At 43.1% G+C, this 18,054-nt stretch overlaps 1 protein-coding gene across 3 annotated transcripts in view; it reads left to right on the top strand.

Moving 5' to 3' along the window:
• The window catches only part of MTMR7 (myotubularin related protein 7), a 101,291-nt gene that overhangs the window by 76,480 nt on the left and 6,757 nt on the right, over window positions 1–18,054 (top strand). For 2 of the 3 annotated variants that reach the window (XM_044938000.1, XM_044937992.1), the window contains exons 7-10: window positions 3,569–3,701; window positions 13,298–13,419; window positions 15,111–15,236; window positions 16,797–16,846. In XM_044938000.1, the coding sequence (XP_044793935.1) occupies window positions 3,569–3,701; window positions 13,298–13,419; window positions 15,111–15,236; window positions 16,797–16,846 (431 nt within the window). The remainder of the gene's footprint in view (window positions 1–3,568; window positions 3,702–13,297; window positions 13,420–15,110; window positions 15,237–16,796; window positions 16,847–18,054) is intronic. The other variant, XM_025279293.2, reaches the window with a different exon arrangement.

Genomic DNA, 18,054 nt, shown 5'->3' with positions numbered 1-18,054 from the left:
TCCAAGGGACTCTCAAGAGTCTTTTCCAACACCAGAGTTCAAAAGCATCAATTCTTTGGCACTCAGCTTTCTTTATGTTCCAATTCCCACACTCATGCATGACTACTGGAAAAACCATAGCTTTGACTAGATGGACCTTTGTCAGCAAAGTAATGTCTCTGCTTTTTAATATGCTGTCTAGGTTGACCTTAGTTTTTCTTCCACAGAACAATTACATCACAAATAACCACACATCGGTTCTCCACGTCTATAAATTTTTTTCAGGGACATTATATAATTAGAAACATAGAGGATGTGACATTTTGAGGGGTTTTCCCATGATTTGAAAAGTTTTAGGAGCTGAAATGAATAGCTTTTTCTTTGGTTATGAAATAGAATTCTCACCCTAAAGGACAGGGCACCAAATTAAACTTTTTTTTTTTTTTTTTGGTAATATAAGAGATACTCTCTCTGAATGAATATGCATATAGGTCCAAGATAGCATCTGACTTTCTATTAATTATAAAGCTGTGTTTCCTGCTTTGAGGGGTCAGCTTGTGCCCCATTATCATGAGAGGTTCTGTAAAATGTGTGCAAACCTTGAGAAAGTACTCTTTGGATGACAGAGTAAATATCGCCACCTTCTGTTCATTGTGAGAAGTACCATTGACTTTCAGGAGGTCATGTTGCGTCCTTCCTTTGCTTTTCAAAGAAGACCGTCGATAAATTCTCCCAGGTCATAGGCCATCAGCTATTAAAAATGTGAACATAGGATCCTTATTATAGGTTAAAAATAATAGTATTTTGTTTTTTATCCACTGCACTGTTTAAAAAGTTATCTCCATGGTATGCGGTGAGCAGACTTAAGTTGAATTATTCAAGGTGCAGAAATAAACATAAGGTTCACGTAGCATAACAGGATATGCTACTATATATGCTATGTGATACTGCCTCGTGTCCTATTAACCGCTTTACTTATGATGCTTGTGGTAAAGAATAAGCCAGCAACTTGGGAAAATAATTATACAAAGCAGTGATATTTTTATAATTGTTGTTCAGTCACCCAGTCATGTCTGACTCTTTGCGACCCCATGGACTGTCAGGCTTCCTTCTCCTTCACCATCTCCCGGAGCTTGTTCAAACTCATGTCCACTGAGTTAGTGATGCCATCCAACCATCTCAACCTCTGTCATCCCCTTCTCCTCCTGTCTTAAACCTTTCCCAGCATCAGGCTCTTTTCTAATGAGTCGGCTCTTCACATCAGGTGGCCAAAGTACTGGAGCTTCAGCCTCAGCATCAGTCCTTCCAATGACTATTCAGACTGATTTCTTTCAGGACTGACTGGTTTGATCTCCTTGCAGTCCATGTATAATAGCACAATGTCAAAAGCAAAATGTCTTTAGGTAATTTTAGAAAAGTTTTCCCCTTAAGATATTTTAAAATATCCTAATATATTGATGTATGACAGAAACCCACAAAATTCTATAAAGCAATTATCCTTCAATTAAAAAAATTAAAAAACATTTAAGGCATGAATATGTTATCTTTAAAGTAATATTACTTTAATGTTTTTTTTTCTTAATTAAGACTAAACCCTTTATTCTCATAGCATGCCTGGGGGAAAAGGGATGCTCTCTTTGTAAACTGGAGACAATGTGGCCAGGGGAGTTGTGCCCCAGCCGATGTCCGTGAGCCGACTCACAGAGAGCAAAGCGAGGAGTCTGCCAGCCCGAGCCCCTGGTGGCAGGGACCTGCCTCTGCTGTTTTATTTTTCATTTCTCATACATTTTGCTTCTGTTATTTAATTTGTAAACTTAGTATGTCTGGTTTGTAGCAAAGACCAGAGGGAGCGTACAGAGTGGTATTGATGGGCGTCCCAGCCCCGTGACCTCTTTCTCCTGTGACAGCTGCTAAATCAGTGTAGCTTTCTGTCCATCTGTATCCTGATTCAGCATGCACACACACAACCGCACGTCTGTAGCTTGGTTCCTTTTACAAAAAGTGGGATACTTGTATGGATGTTATTCTGGAGCTTGCTTTTCTCACTTCACGTGTCATGTGACACTCCCAGTCTTCCCTCCTTCAGCTCCCCTCTTTTCTCTCTTTGCTCTCCCTCCCCCCAGTATCTGTACATCTCCATGTGTGCCTGTTCAGTCAGTTTGTCTGACTCCTTGCGACCCCATGGACTGTGGCCCGCCAGGTTCCTCTGTCCATGGGATTCTGCAGCCAAGAATACTGGAGCCGATTATCATTTCCTCCTCCAGGGGATCTTCAAACCCAGGGATTGAACCTGACCGAGTCTCTTGTGTCTCCTGCATCGGTAGGCGGATTCTTTAATGCTGCCACCTGGGATGCCCATACGTCTCTATTTCTGTCTCTATCATTATCTCTGTATCCCTTGATCCTATTAGTAGTCCAGGGTATGAGTATATCATAATTTGTCTAGTCATCGCCCTATGGAGATACTCATAGGCTTTCAGTTTTTTTAATATCAATTATTTTTTTTAAAAGGTTGCAAACACTTTTGGACATCCATCTTTGTGTGCTGGTATTTTAAATAGTGTCAGAGTCTCACAAATAGGAGATCTGGGTCAAAGATTATCTATGTTTTTAACTTAACTTGGCTTTATAAACTTTGATTTTTGTAAAGTATTAATATTCTCCCACTACTGCATTGTGGCCTAAAAACTGATACTTTTCTGGTGGCAAGTTCTCTGCCTGGGCTTTAGCCCTCCTGCCATTTGTGGGCAGAGGGAGAGAATGGTCAGCGAATATAGATGTCTAGGATGTGATGGCCCGCTTAATTGACTGGCAAGAATGGAGTGTTAGCAATAATACATTCATTCTAGAAATCTGTGTGTTTCTCAGTTAAGGCAGGACTTGTCCCCTTCTTGACCTTAGTTACACAGGAGTACGGCATAAGTTTACATCATGAATTTCTTCAAAGTCCATTACCGTTGAACCCTGTTTGCACTAAGAGCTGCCTCTTCTTATGTATGAAGTTGTGGTGATGAATGTGATTTTAGAAAGCCCTCTCTGGAGATTGAAATAGGGTGGCTGGAGGAAGTGTCTCTGGAGATGTAGCACCCACTGGTCCTCTCTCCCCCTTAAGGTTGAATTGGGTATCTGCGAGATTCCCCTAAGAAATTAGAATGACGTCACCCTTCCTCTACACTCATGTGTTTCTTGGCATTCTAATACTAGAAGATCTAATCATTTCACTTAAGAGCTCTGTGTTGCCAACTGGATCTGCCAGTACTGTTCTGCCAGCCAAGGCTGTCACGTTTGGTGTTAAATCAGGACAGCTTGGCTTTACGGAATCCCACCCTGGGAGCCGCAGAAGGCATCTCCAGATGGGCTTATCTCTAGGATGCGTCCCAGCTCAGAAAATGTTCCCACGTCGACAAACAGATATTGTTGAATGTAGGCTCAGCCCAGGTGTCCATAGACACCCAGCCCAGCACAGTGGTCCTGGGATCGAACACATGTTTCTGCATGCCATGTTGAATGTTCTTATGGATAGCCGTGACGTGTTGTGATTGTTCCATGAATATCCTTGGTGACTGTTCTGTTTTGCTGCCCACTGCAGCTTAATGCGATGGCAAATCGTGCTGCAGGGAAAGGCTATGAGAACGAAGACAATTATTCCAATATCAAGTTTCAGTTTATCGGGATAGAGAACATCCATGTCATGAGGAACAGTCTGCAGAAAATGCTGGAAGGTAAACCATTTCCTTATGCACAACACTGAAAAAAATGCAGTTAAATGTTTTGATGCCAAAGTGGAATAAGAGAGTCTCTTGATATGCAAATTGTGCTTTACTATGACATTGTTCGCTGGGGTGGGATCAGTTGGGAAGAATTTAAAAATTCAGGGACTCTTTACACATTTAACAGCCATTCTCTTCTTTTTGGTGTCATGGTGGAGTGGTTCTGTCATGTGGTCATTAGCTGTCAGCCTCTCTCCCGTGGTACACTGAAGAGAAGAGTGCACAGGGATATATTTTCTGTCTCCCTTGTACTAGTTTGGCCTACATTCAAGACCATGTGGAGATAAAGCAATCCTGCCTTGAGAGCAATTGTCAACTGTTCGTGCATGGACATGAGTTTCATAAACTGAATCCCAGTGCTTGAGCAGCCATTGGAAGGACGCTGAGGGATGTTGAGGGTCCTTCTTTCCAGCAGCAGCAGCTGCTGCCGCAGAACCCCTCCACCTGCCCCCGCCCCCAGCAACGAGCACCAGGAGACACGTGCACACAGGCTTCCAGGCTCATGGGGAGAGGAAGTCACAGAGCTGGGCTGTTTGACACAGAACAGTTATTCGTGTGGCCACCCCAGCCATAAACTAATTGTCAGAAATCATGTATTTCAAGCAAAACCATCTTCATCGACTGGTTATGCCCTTGTGAGTGTCAAGGCCCAAGGAGGAGTCTGTTGCCATGTCCACCACTTCTAGCTCTTGTGGGAACTGAAGAGAAAGAGGAGGGTGTAAAACCCAGAGCTTTGTGCCTGGGGACCAGTGTGAGTGCGTGCTTAGTCCTTTTGTCCATCTCTTTGTGATCCCCTGGACTATAGCCCGCCAGGCTCCTCTGTCCATGGGATTCTCCAGGCAAGAATACTGGAGTGGGTTGCCATGCCCTCTTCCAGGGGATCTTCCCAACCCGGGGATCAAGCCCACATCTCCTGTGCCTCCTGCATTCCAGGTGGGTTCCTCACCACTGAGCCACCTGAGAAGCCCTCCTGGGGACCAGGAGAGGCTGTAAATTCTGTGCTGCTCCCATGTCTAGGGGGTGATGCCCTGGGAAGGTGGCTTGCCTGTGAGGGAAAGGGGTGGGTGGTCCTCTCTGAAGGGAAATATGGGGCCTGGAGTGAAAAGGGACAAAGGAAATTCTGAATTACCTTTTTCTCAGAATACCCATGTGTTCTCAGTTCTCTGCTTAATTTCTCTGCGTAATGAGAGCAGGATGTAGTGAGAATCTAGAGATGGGGTTGGAGGAACTTGAGTGGCACAGACAAGCCTGATTTCCATTGTCCTTCCTGAGATCCTGGGGTCATCTCGGTCATTATGAAACTTTAAATGCATCAAGTACATTCTTTGAGGCTCTGTTACCTGCTGTAAAATGAAACTATTGAACTAATAATTTCTGTGGACCCATCTAGCCCTGATGGTTCTGTGAGTCCACAGTTTGATGCCCCTGGTTGCAAATAGTTTAAAATGGAAACTTTGAATGGTTAGGAAAAAACCCCTCATTTTGCATCATTAAAAAGCAGGGCTTCCCTGGTGGCTCAGCTGGTAAAGAATCTGCCTGCAATTCAGGGGACCTGGGTTCAATCCCTGGGTTGGGAAGATCCCCTGGAGAAGGGAATAGCTACCCACTCCAGTACTCTAGCCTGGAGAATTCCATTGACTGTATAGTCCATGGGGTCACAAATAGTCGGACACGACTGAGTCACTTTGACTTTGCATCTGTAGAATAATCACAGCCGTAGAGCTAGCTCCATCTCCCCTCCACGTGAGCTTCGTTGTGTCTCAGGTGACAGGAGGGCTTCCCTGGTGGTTTAGATGGTGAAGAACCACCTGCAGTGCAGGAGATGTGGGTTTGATCCCTGGATCAGAGAGATCCCCTGGAGGAGGGCATGGCAACCCACTCCAGTCTTCTTGCCTGGAGAATCCCATGGACAGAGGAGCCTGGTGGGCTACAGTCCATGGGTCACAAAGAATCAGACATGACTTAGCATCTAAATAACAGCAGCAGGTGACCGGAGCATGCTCTGGACTTCGAGATTCATCAACTTCTGGAGATTATTGTGGATGGTATGCCTGTCCCTGCTATATGCTGTGCTTTTTAGAAGTTGGCAAACTGGACCAGCTCAGTACTGTTATTGATAGAGTAGTCTGATTTTAGTATGAAGATTGTTCATGATCAGAATCTTTAAAAACGTGTGCTTTTTAGTAATTTCATAAGCTGACTTTTGAGAATATATATTTTCTGCTATATATTCTCAAAAGAAAAAATATATCTTCTTCAGGGCTTCCCAGGTGGTGCTAGTGGTAAAAAACCCGCCTGCCAATGCAGGAAACATGAAGAGTTGTGGGGTCGCAGAGTCAGACACAACTGAAATGACTTAGCACGCATGCATTTTCTTATATGCATAAGGCGACTCCTGAGAGTGCTTGTCACATGGCAGTCTGGCTTTTGTTTTAAAAGGAGCATTTACTTGGTTTCTGATGAGGAACCTTGTCTCCTACCCTCAGACCTGTGGTCTGACTTGCTGTTTCTCGAAGCCCAGAAAACTGATGGAGTTCCAGAGGGAGGGTGGCCTGTGTTCCTCAGGGGACCATGGTTCTTCTGCACCACTTTCCCAGCTCTGTGTCGGCCCCGTAAAGGAGGACAGCTCTCTGGATGCCTTTCAGGGGACTTGACCGATGTCCAGCTATCTGTTTTCACCAAGTAAATTATAAACCACTCGTGGAGGCTTCAGCTGATGAAGTGATGCAATCAGACCCACCGTTTGAGGCTTTTTCTCCTTCCAATAGTTGTCGTGACATCAAAGAGACTGCGAGATTTGTACTGCTGCTCACTTGGTAGGAAGGGGAAGAATGCGTTTCCTTGATGATTATTATCTTCTTCTCAGGGTTATTGATACTACCAGAATAGATTCTGAATAACAGAAATGAAACGTTGTTTTGCATTCTGCCCCTATATAGCCCTGTCTGTGAGCAAGAGCGGCAGGAGATTTCATTAGAAACTGAACTCCGGGACCAAGTTCACGTCTGGTGTGGGTCCTTTTATAGAGCTCATTGATTGAATGTTAACTTCCTTTCAAAATAAGTTTATCCATGTATTTGGCTGCACTGGGTCTTTGCTGCTGGGAGGGCTTTTCTCTAGTTTCAGAGAGCGGAGGCTGCCCTCTAGTCTCACTGTGGTGGCTTCTCTTGCTGCGGAGCACAGGCCCTGGGACACGCAGGCTTCGGTGGTCGCGGTTCCCGGGCCCTGGCGCACAGGCTCCTCAGTTGTAGTGCACGGGCTTCATTGCTCCACAGCATGTGGGAGCCTCCCAGATCAGGGATTGAACCTCTGTCCCCTACACTGGCAGGCAGATTCTCTACCACTGAGTCACCAGGGAAGCCCTTGAATGTTAACTTTGGTTTCTAAGTTCTTACCCGAAACTATTTTGTGGCATTCCCACCTCCCATTGAAAAAACCCTTTCAGTTATGTAGCAATTGTAACTGAGTTAAATATGAAGTGCTTTTCACAGAGCCTGTCCTTACTTCACTCAGTATGACACTCGATGGATCCATCCGTGTTGCTGCAAATGGCATGATTTCATTCTTTTTAATGGCTGAGTAGTATTCCATTATATATGGAAAGTGCTTTTTCACAGAACACACCTGGCTCCAAGGTTCCCGTGAAATATTTCTCTCTGCCCAGAGTTAATGTTGCAGGTCTCAGCCCCACTGTCCTTTTCATCTGATACTTTTCCCCCCCTCACCTCCTTATTTTATAACATGATGGCTAATTCATCCTGGAAGTAAAGAAATGTAAGTTAAAACCTCAAAACACCATTTTGAATTATAGTTTAAAATTAAAAATCGAAAAGTTAAATTTATTTACATATTTAAATGTAAATTGGAGAAGGAAATGGCAACCCACTTGCAGTATTCTTGCCTGGGGAATCCCCATGGACAGAGGAGCCTGGGAGGCTATAGTCCATGAGGTTGCAAAGAGTGGGACACGACTGAAGCGACTTAGCATACATGCACTGCTTCCTTATGGGTGGCTTTTCTTAATTCCTTTATTCAAGAGATGTGAAGTAAGCAGAATTTCAGAGGCAGAGAAGTGCATGCCCTTGTGGTGTGGTCTGTGTCCACTCAGCACAAGTTCATCAAACATAATTTAATAAACCACATGCCAGGCCGGGCGGGTGTTTTCTCAGCAAAGTTGTTTGATAGAGATACAAGCCTCAGCCTGACAGCGATCAGATGGGAGCAGGGTCAGAGCACGGGGACAAAGGCCCAGTGCCCAGTCAGCAGTCGGGACAGGACTACAGTGAAGGGCTGTTTGTAAGAGTCACTGGAAACAATCGGGATCTTTATAGCAGGCCCCAAGTGGTAACCGCTTTTGTCATTTGCCCTGGAATTGGGGGCAGTGACGACGGAGAAAGTTTTGTGGTGAAATCAGCTGGCCCCAGAGACATCTGATCTGTGCTTCTCTGTGAAGCCCGATTATTCGGAACCTTTGTTGGGAATGAAGGGACTATTGAAAGCAGGGAACTTAGAGTGCGTCCCAGGAGGCACCGCTGCAGTGGGTACTGTGGGCTCATGACCCTTGCTCTGGTGGCCCCACCAGGGGGTCTCGGGGGCACTGAGATCTAGAAGGGAGCAATCCCCCAACACACCTGGCTCCAAGGTTCCCATGAAATATTTCTCTCTGCTCAGGATTAACGGTGCAGCTCTCAGCCCACTGTCCTTTTCATCTGATACTTTTTCCCCTCACCTCCTTACTTTATGAGATGATGGCTAATTCATCCTGGAAGACATGGTAGAGTTCAAACTTTCATATTCAAATTTTCATTTTTAAGTATTTTCTGTAGTATTGCCTACAAGTTTATGCTATGAAGTTCTACCATATACGAGCTAATAAAAAACTATAATGGTTGATCTTTTTTTCAGTTCTCTATCTTCTGACTTTCCCCCAGTATTAACTTCCTGAGATTACTAACCAATTAGATGAGAAGCAGCCAGTAAGACGTGGCTGAAAAACCTGGTCATTGTCCCTCGGACTTGCCCATTGAGGTTTGCAGAAAGTGTTCTGTTAGAGCAACCGGGCTCTGCGTCAGGCTCCACTGGTTATCAACTCATGGTTATTTGGCAGAAAGAAATCCATCAAGAGTGTGACCCTTGCTCTCTGTGTTTTAAGAGGATGTATAATGTGGCCGTGAGAGCACTGGATGGTGGTGCCTGGTGTAGACAGTAAGACCACAAGCACCGAGGCAGAGAGGAAAGAACACGACCCTTTGGGGGGGTGTGCATTGTGACCAGGATTCCTGCTCAGGGATTCCCTGGCTGAGTGACCGGGGATGACTTAGTAAACCTCTATAAGCCACACTTGCCAGTCTGAAAATTGGGAGCGAACATACCCTGTATGGTGGACAATGGATGTAGAAGAACCCAGCACAGTACCTGTTTATGGTAAATACTTCATCACTAGGAGCTACGTCATTATCTCAGACACTCATCTGTACAGCAGACAGTTACTGAGAGTCTTCTTTATGCTGGGTATTGCAGAGAATAAATGTTTCCTTTAGTAATACAAAGTGACTTTTGATGTAGGGCAAAAGTTATGGTGGGAAGAGAAGATAATGCTTGCTTACAAGTGATCTCCCTGAGGGCTATCCTTGGGTGAGTCATATGGTGGGATGTTTTAATTGGATGTCAAAGCCAAAGACTTTGCCTCTGGGTGCAAAGGAAAGGACAAGAGAAAACAGATTTAATGAGAGAATGACTATTTTTAATCCTAATTATGCTTTACCTTGATGTTCCCTGGGACAATTCAGATTAAACATTTTCACCCTAGGAATTATCATTTCTGTTTTGTTCATCTTGACAGCTAGTTTGATAACTAAAACATTTACAAAAGGAACACTTGGAGAAGAAAGTGTCTCCCATAAAACTAAAGATAGACATGATTCACATTAGGGAGTAGGCGAGCAGTTTTTCCATAAGGCTGCAATTGAGATTAGGCAATTCAGTCTCTGCTTGCCAGTGACAATGTGGTTTCAGACTCAGTGAGCCTGTTGGTCCTGGCAGCTTTATGGAAAGATTCTCCACTCGTTATGTCCCCAGCTACACATGCTGCTTTTTTCACCACTTCTGTTATTTGCTGCCAACATCTTAATCTTTGGTGATTCGTGGCCATCCCTCCAGCATCTGTCACTAATATCTTATATCCACCCAGCTTCCCTGCTCTCAGGGCCCTTCCTTTTTCCAAACTAGACTTCTCTATTTCCATCTGCCTTAAATTTCCTATTTAGTCTTTGTCATTCCTTAAACCCCACTTGCAGCTGAGTCCTGAATTGAGGCAGCCCATTTACTTTTCAATTTTAGATCTTAGAGACAAGAAAGACCATTCCACAGGGCTGGTCCCCACCCAGCTGCTCTGGAGAAAGAAATGAGCTTCATGTAGGAAATGGCAAAGGAAGATCGCCAGAGGTTAATTTTATCTCGAATAAATTTCCTATTTCCTCAGGTGCCATAATAATCTTTTCTTTTTAAATGTTGTTTTTATGCTTGTGGGGTATGTATAGTTACCCTGTTCTGTATAAGACCAATGTCACTAGACCTGGACATTAAACTCCCTGTTAGTAAGTCACAGTTCTCTGTGATCTAGGCCGATGCCTGCCTCTGAGGTCAACTGAAATGAACTTTGTTCAGCAAAATGGTTTGTCATTATTGGTTTGGGTTTGGCAACAAGGGTGAATGGATCAGTATTTCTGCCTTATCCTGAGTTTATCCAAACAAACCCACCAGTTTTACATGTGAAAATTCAGGCGCTAACTGTTGGAGTCATCTGACCATGTGTATTAATCACCTGCGGGCTGATTGCTTTCAAGAAACGCCCCTCAGCATCTGACGGCGAGCATGCTCTCAGTGAAAAAAAATGCATGAAAGCCGGGGTGGCTGTTTCACTGAACATCCCGTTTAGATGTAACTAAAAGCAGACGTGAAACAGGGAGCCGTCCTCAGTGTAGAGGGAAGCAGCAGCTGGCTCCCTGGCCGCGAGCTCGGTGAGGAGGCCGCCTGGGCATCCTCTCCCGGGGCGCCTTTAAGGGCCTTGTTCTCTGAGCCGGCCGGTCCCCTCTTGCCTGTTGGCACAGGCCGCTCCCTTAGCTGGAAAGCCCGGTATGTTTATTTTTAAACGTGCTGTCATTTCCACACCTGGTGGGAAGAGAAGGCGCAAGGGATCATTTGTTCTTGGACTGAGCTTCCGAGTTTGGACACCAGGACATCCCTCCCGTTCCCTGGACTTTTTGAAATGAAGGCGGATGCCAGCTAGCCCTGAGCGCTTTCAAACACTCAGAAAGTCGAGCTGGTTCAGTGAAACAAACGAACGTTTTGCCAGTCAGCGTTATCTGTGGAAGATTTAAAGGTCTCAGTGGGTCCTGAGAATACGTGGTGGAATGTGTGTATTTTAGGATGGAGTTGAACGCTCTGGGTCACGGCCAGGGCTGGACAGAAGGACCAAACGGCAGGCGCCCGCGGGAGGGGCTGCAGCGCAGAGGGTGTGGGGATGTCCGTGCGCCACGCGGAGGGCGCGCGCGGTACTGCCGCCGGCCCCATCCTCAGGTCTGACAGATGGGCTTCCCGCCTGCCTGACTCAATTTCTCACCAGGGCCGCACGCATTTTTCAGTTGCAGCAGTTTCAGTGCCTGTCTTCAAGCTGCGTACATAATCCCCCAAGGTCATGGGGAAGGTTTTCTCAGGGGCGCCGTGGCAGGATTGTTTTATGGTACCAACTTCTGCACATGCTCCTGTCTTAGAGATGCTCCTCGGCCCCAGGTGTGATCCAGCCGTCCTTTCCCATCTCCCCTAACCGACTGCCCCTTTGCCACCTTGCAAAAGGCAAACACCTTCAAGCTTATTGTGGTGCATTATTCCACGGTGCATGAGAGGGTGCATGCTAAGTCGCTTCAGTCTTATCCAATTCTGCGACCCTATGGACTGTAGCCCGCCAGGCTCCTCTGTCCATGGGATTCTCCATGCGAGAATACTGGGGTGGGTTGCCATGCCTTCCTGCAGGGGATCTTCCTGACCCAGGGATCGAACCCGTGTCTCTTACATCTACTGCATTGGAAGGTGGATTCTTTATCACTAGTGCCACCTGGGAAGCTCCATGGTGCATGAGAGGGCACAGTTTTAAAAATCATTGGAGAGCCATGTGTGCAAAAACTTTTGAAAACTGCAAATCAGGTTAACCTTACTTGAACAACCTGAATCGCTGCTGGTGGAGATGGGGCAGCACCATGATGTCAGACAAAGGGACAGTGCCTTGAATCAGAGTGAAGCCCATTTCTCCTGCTTGGTGTCTAGCTCAGGGCAGGCTTTTGGCAGGAAGAATTCAGAATCTTGTCTGAAGATATTCATAATACTGTTTTCTTATGAAGGGTTTTTTTTTTTTTTTTCCTGGGAATCTTGGTGTTATTTCATCATCGCTGCCATCTGTGACTCAATTTAACTGTTACACTTGTGCTTTTTGAGTGTGGTTCTTATGTTGCGGGAAATATGAGTAAACGTTCTGTTATCTGGCATATTTGAGGGAAGGGCATCTGATAAACGGTTGTTAACAGTTAATATGTATTACAAATGCACAATGCTTTTAAAGACAACAAATTTAAATCTGGTTTAGAGTTTAGAGCTGGAAGGGCACTTAGATATAATTTAGTACACTTTCCCTATTTTAAACATGAAGAAACCAAAGCCCAAGGAAATAAACTTGATGCCCATTATTTAATTTTCCTTGATTAACTTATAGGATTCCTCAAAAGAGCTTTATAGATATGAACCCCGTGAACTTTGGAATGTCATATTTATGTTGTAGTCAGAACACCGAGCCCTAAAGCTTTTTCATGCTTCATGTTAACTAAAAGAGCAGCTCTTGAGAGGAAACTGCCTGTGATGATATAGAGGTGTTTACACACCTGCCTTAGTTTTGTAAAGCTCTTTTGAGGAATCCTATAAGTTAATCAAGGAAAATCTTTGGAATCCTGGATTATCTTCATTTTCAAAGGTAAAACCCCTAACTTGATGCTCTAGGTGTTCAGAAGTCTCATACTTAAATTCATATCCTTTAATCCCTTTGAGGGGGGGGGTTGCTAGCAGGAGTTTGATAATTTCCATTTAAGACTTTTAGGACAGTTCTTGGTGATAGACTTCTAGTTGGGAAGGTGCTGGAGTTCATTATATAAGTCTTTTCCTCCAGAGCACACGTACTCAAGTGCTCCTTGGTGGTTCACTTTAAATATGTTGGCTGGAAGAATAAATCTCTTACTTTTACTATGGCAACATTCAATGATTTTTATGAATATTAGAGTTTAAACTTTACAAATATAATACTTCTAAACAGATGCAATGTCCCCTGTGAACAAAGACAGAGAAGGCTTACTTGGAACTGGTTCAGTAGGACATTTAGCAAGCTTGGGCATTTTATCTTGACTCCTCCAGAAAACGGCTACAATGAAGGAATCATTAACAAACTACCTGTAAATATGATCACATGTACAATGAAAGACTGCCTGTATTTTGCTTCTGTAACACAGTTTATCTTGCAGTGTGTGAACTTAAATCTCCCTCCATGAGTGATTTTCTGTGGGGACTGGAGAACTCTGGCTGGTTGAGGCACATTAAGGCCATCATGGATGCAGGAATCTTCATTGCAAAGGTATGCGATTGCAGAGAACAGAGTATGGGGCAGAGCAGCCAGTGCACTGTGATACCGGACATGAACTCCCCCGTCCTAAGCTGGATGATACCTGGCTCGGGGAGCTGGCTTTGCAGACCTCCATGAAATCTGCCCTTTGAAGATGGGATTTTATGAAAGATGGGATGATGTTCAGTTGATAGTGTATCATCAAGGCAATCAACTGGTAAAATACTTTCAGAGCAATCTGAAAAGTAGTCTTCAATTATGCTTGGTTCTGGGTGGAGGAAAGAATTTTTAAAAAATTATTAATGATGTTTAATTTTCTTATCTTCATTTGAGCAGGAACAATAGTCAGTTTGCTTTCAGAAATTAGGAAGTAGAGAAAAGAAAAAGGGAAATAACCATTCACGTTAGAATTACTTACTTCTTGTCCTTTTACATTTTGTAAAAAGAAAAATCAGTATTGGAAAATGAATGAATGAAACATTATGACTAATTCAGGCACTAAAAAAACCTACAAAGATGAAAGTTTAAGTTATTCCCCCACAAAAAAAAAGTTATCCCAAAGCCTACCACCTAGGAAAAAAACCTTCATTAATATGGATGAACATTATTGTACACATCTTTCTGTATATAGGTAAGATAAACATAAATATTTTTATAAAATTGGGACTGTATTAGTTTAAAATAAAAGCATAAAATTTACTTTGCATTTAATGGATAAAAAAGAAACTGAAGTAAACTGGGAGGAATTATTGAGCTTTCACTATAAATGTTTTCCACCATAGAAACAGTATTTTCTATAAGATACTTTAAGGATAAGAATAGAGATTATTAACAATAAATTAACAAATTGTTTTGTTTTTTTTTTAAATTGGAATATAATTGCTTTAGAACGTTGGGTTAGTTTCTGCTGTACAACAGAGGAAAGAATTTTCTATGTGAGTCACCAGAGTGACCCAGGCTCCAGGCTCCCATCTTAGCAAACAGCTCCCCATTTTTCAGTAATGGCATAAACAAACATCATGTTCCTGAACCTGGTAGGTAGATTCCGTTCTGCCAGAGGAAGATTTTGCTGTAACTTTCATACAAGCTATTTTTGAATGCATTGTCTTGTTTCATGGTGTTTTTTAAAATAAATCCCCCTCAGATTTATTACCTGAAGACGAGCATATCTTTTCTGATGCCACGGTATGCTCCCCTTTATTAGATAATACATTATTTAACAAATATTTATTCAGTGCCAGGCACTTTTACTTGGCTTTTATTATCTCTAACTTCACTGTTTCAGTTTATAATTTTTGTCTTTTCCTTTTTGAGAATGATTGTGGCCAGCAGCAGCTCCAGAATTTCAATTGGAAGGGCTTAAGGTGGAAGCCGGGCAGGGCACAGAGGGGTAGAAGGTAGGCTAGGAGACATCTGTACAGGAAGCCTGCTTGTACGAAGTTCAGAAGCTGGGCTCCTGGCTTCCAGATAGAAGGGAAGGGAAGTAATGCTTTGGTGACCAGCCCAAACTGCTCCTTGGCTCCGCCCTAACTAGATGGGTATGTACATACTCAGTAAATGCAGGAACAGGTTTGGGTACTGATTTTTTCTTTTTTGCCTGGAAATCTTTTTTTGATTCTTTGAGTACAAGACTGAACCTAATCCTGATCATTTTTGCTGTCGATTGCCATCCTTTGTGACTCTTTGCTGATGCTGCTTTTCAGGCAGTTTCCGAGGAAGGGGCCAGTGTGCTTGTTCACTGCTCTGATGGCTGGGACAGGACCGCTCAGGTGTGCTCGGTGGCCAGCCTCCTTCTGGAACCTCACTACCGGACTCTAAAGGGCTTCATGGTGAGTGCGGCCGCCTGGCCACCGTCCCGTGCACGCTGTGCCTGGGCAGAATGGACTTCTGGCAACTGTTAGCAACTCTTCTTCCCTCCTCATCGATGTTATTTTTCTGTTAGAAGATCAGCAAGATTAATTAAAGGGGGAAAGGTGAAATAAGCTTGGAATAAGATGTATTTCTGGGATTTGGGAGCCAATTCAAATCAATGCTATTAAAGGTGAATTTGGGGGCAAATATATACATTCAGCAGTTTGTAAAATAGTTTCTTACATCATTTGTATTATATATGTTTCAAGTTTGATATATATTTTCAAGTTTGAGGTAACACAGGACTATAAAACAGAAAACACTTTTCAGAAAAAATATTTGGAGAAAAAAAGCTATAGGAAAGTGTTTTCACTTACTGCTTTTGTATTTCAAATAATCCTTCACAATTGTGGATGAGAATATTGAAAATGTCAGTGTTTTGGGGTTCTTTCCTGAAATTGTGAGTACATTCTCTCCTAGATCTAGCACTTTTTAGGTATGCATCAGAACTTGATGCATTGCTTCAATTGCAAGATATCTGTGATATTTGTGTAGGTGTCTGGAAGGGTGAAGCTTTGGCTAAGCTGGGACCATTTTCTTAGAATGACTACAGGGACTTCCTTGTCGCTGGGAGCTTATCTGGTTCCTGCCTTTTAAAAAAATTTTTTTCGACTGACATTTAAAATTTTATTTACTTTTGGCTGCAATGGGTCTTTATTGCTGAGGGGTCGGTCTCCTTTACCCCACCTTCACCACTGGGTCTTTTTGATTCCCTCCCATTAAATTTATAGGTTGTCAACGCAAAATTTAAACCAATTTTTTTTTTTTTTTTTTTAAGAAAAGAGCTCTGGCTGTTTTACAGAATTGGTAATATTGATGGTATTATCCTATATTATTATTTTTTAAATTCCAGGCAATTTTAGAGTGTAAACTTGTGTTACATCTCTGACTCCACAGCAGAGCTGAAACTTTCAATATGCTCCAAACCCTCCTCATTCTAGGATTCTTCTAAAGTATATTAAAGATCACAGGAAAACATTCCTTAGTCTCTTGTAAAGAGGTTGGTATTTGATATACTGTTAGGCAGCATGGAGTATTGACTGAAAGTTGGACTTGATAGGCTGTGATGATTTCTGGAGCTAAGTTACCAGGTGGCATTGACCACTTTCTAACAGTGTGATCTTGGATGAGTAACCTCCTTGTTTCTCCCTCTGTAAAATGAGTGATAGTAACACCTCCTCCCCCTCACCCCCGTGAATGAGATGGTACATGAAGTGATATGAACAGTGCTGTCAAGAGCATTCTGGATGATGGCAGTACATCTTCCCATGTCTACTCCCGCTTATTTCTCCTACCGAAGACCTTCAGCTTTGCCCTCTGATGTGCACCTGTGTATGGGCAGATAGTGTTCATTCATTTGCAGGTTACCAAGGGTAGTGAAATATGCTCCAAGAACTTTTGAATCCTTCAGAATTACTGGTCTGGTCTCTTACTTTCCCTCATTTGCTTCTCTCCATGATATTTATTTTCTTATATAGGTATTAATTGAAAAGGACTGGATTTCCTTTGGTCATAAGTTTACTCACAGGTAAGAAGTGTTTTAAAATCTTGTGACTTTAAATAGTGAATTTAAGGTTGAGAATAAAAAAAAATTGTTTCTGAATTTCTCAATTGAGTGGGGAATAATAGCCTGTTTTCAAAACTGCCTTGGGTATCTTATTCAGAAAGTTCAATTTTTGTTATATATGTTGTACCACAGATAAAGAAGTTCTAACTTGAGAACTCTTGGTATTTACTGAGCAGAACTGATGTTAAATTTTTCCATGAGACAGAGAAGTTGGTTCATTCATTGACCTAGAAAGGATAGGCTCTCTCTTCCTTCCACATTTACTAGATTATTCAATTTTTCGAAGTGCAAATGTTTCCTGTAAGCTACACATTGTGAAATGCCTGTAGAATAGTTTCTCTTTGATCTTCTGCACTGGGAATTAAATTAGGCTCATCCTACGGCATTTGTGTCACAGGTGAGGTCTGTGCCAGGTGTCTCTGAGGAGCTAAGGTGGGACAGCAGCCTGGGCTTTTGAGTCCAGCAGGTCAAGCCTCAAATCCAGGCTGTGGCCTTTACTGTGTGGCTGAGGGCGTCAGTGTTCTCTGAGGTCTCCTACCTGTGAAAAGGGGAGCCTTTCCCTATTCCCTGGGGTTATGGCAAGGCTTTTAAAACCGTGTATGGGATTAGCCTACTAGCCCATCTGAGGGCTTTCAATAAACAGAAGCCACTGGCCTCCTTTGGTTAGCGTGGATAGTTATGCCTGACGGATGCTGTGCCATCTTTAATCCCTGAATGTTATTAATACAGGTTGTAGCTGGTATGGTCTCATCTTTGGGGCTAAAATTTATATTTTAGGCAGCATGCTGATAGAGGCTTTGATACACATTTTTGATTGGTTGAATGTTTTCTTAAAATAACTTCTAAATTTATGGAGCTGCTCGTATTTATTTTTGTAGTTTTTGCATTTAGCATTAGTTTAGCATTTATTGTAGTGGTTTCCTGGATTTCTATTTCTATATTTTTCCAGGAAAGCACAATGATTTGACTTTACAAATGAGAAAATTAACAGGCAGCCTTAAGATCACATTGTTATTTTCAGTTTGGGGGGTTCTACTGTCTGCTAGGCACCTAGGACCTCTGAGAGAGAGGATCTGGGGCAGGAAGAACATAAAGTGGCTGATAAGTGTGTTTTATGAGGAAAGAACCTATTGGACAACCCCTTTATAAAGTTAACAAAGGTGAGTAGG

The sequence above is a fragment of the Bubalus bubalis genome, chromosome 1, assembly GCF_019923935.1.
Source record: "Bubalus bubalis isolate 160015118507 breed Murrah chromosome 1, NDDB_SH_1, whole genome shotgun sequence".
In the NCBI taxonomy this organism is placed as follows: Eukaryota; Metazoa; Chordata; class Mammalia; order Artiodactyla; family Bovidae; genus Bubalus; species Bubalus bubalis.
Note: the sequence above shows the minus strand (reverse complement) of the source record. Positions and strands in the feature narration are given on the sequence as shown.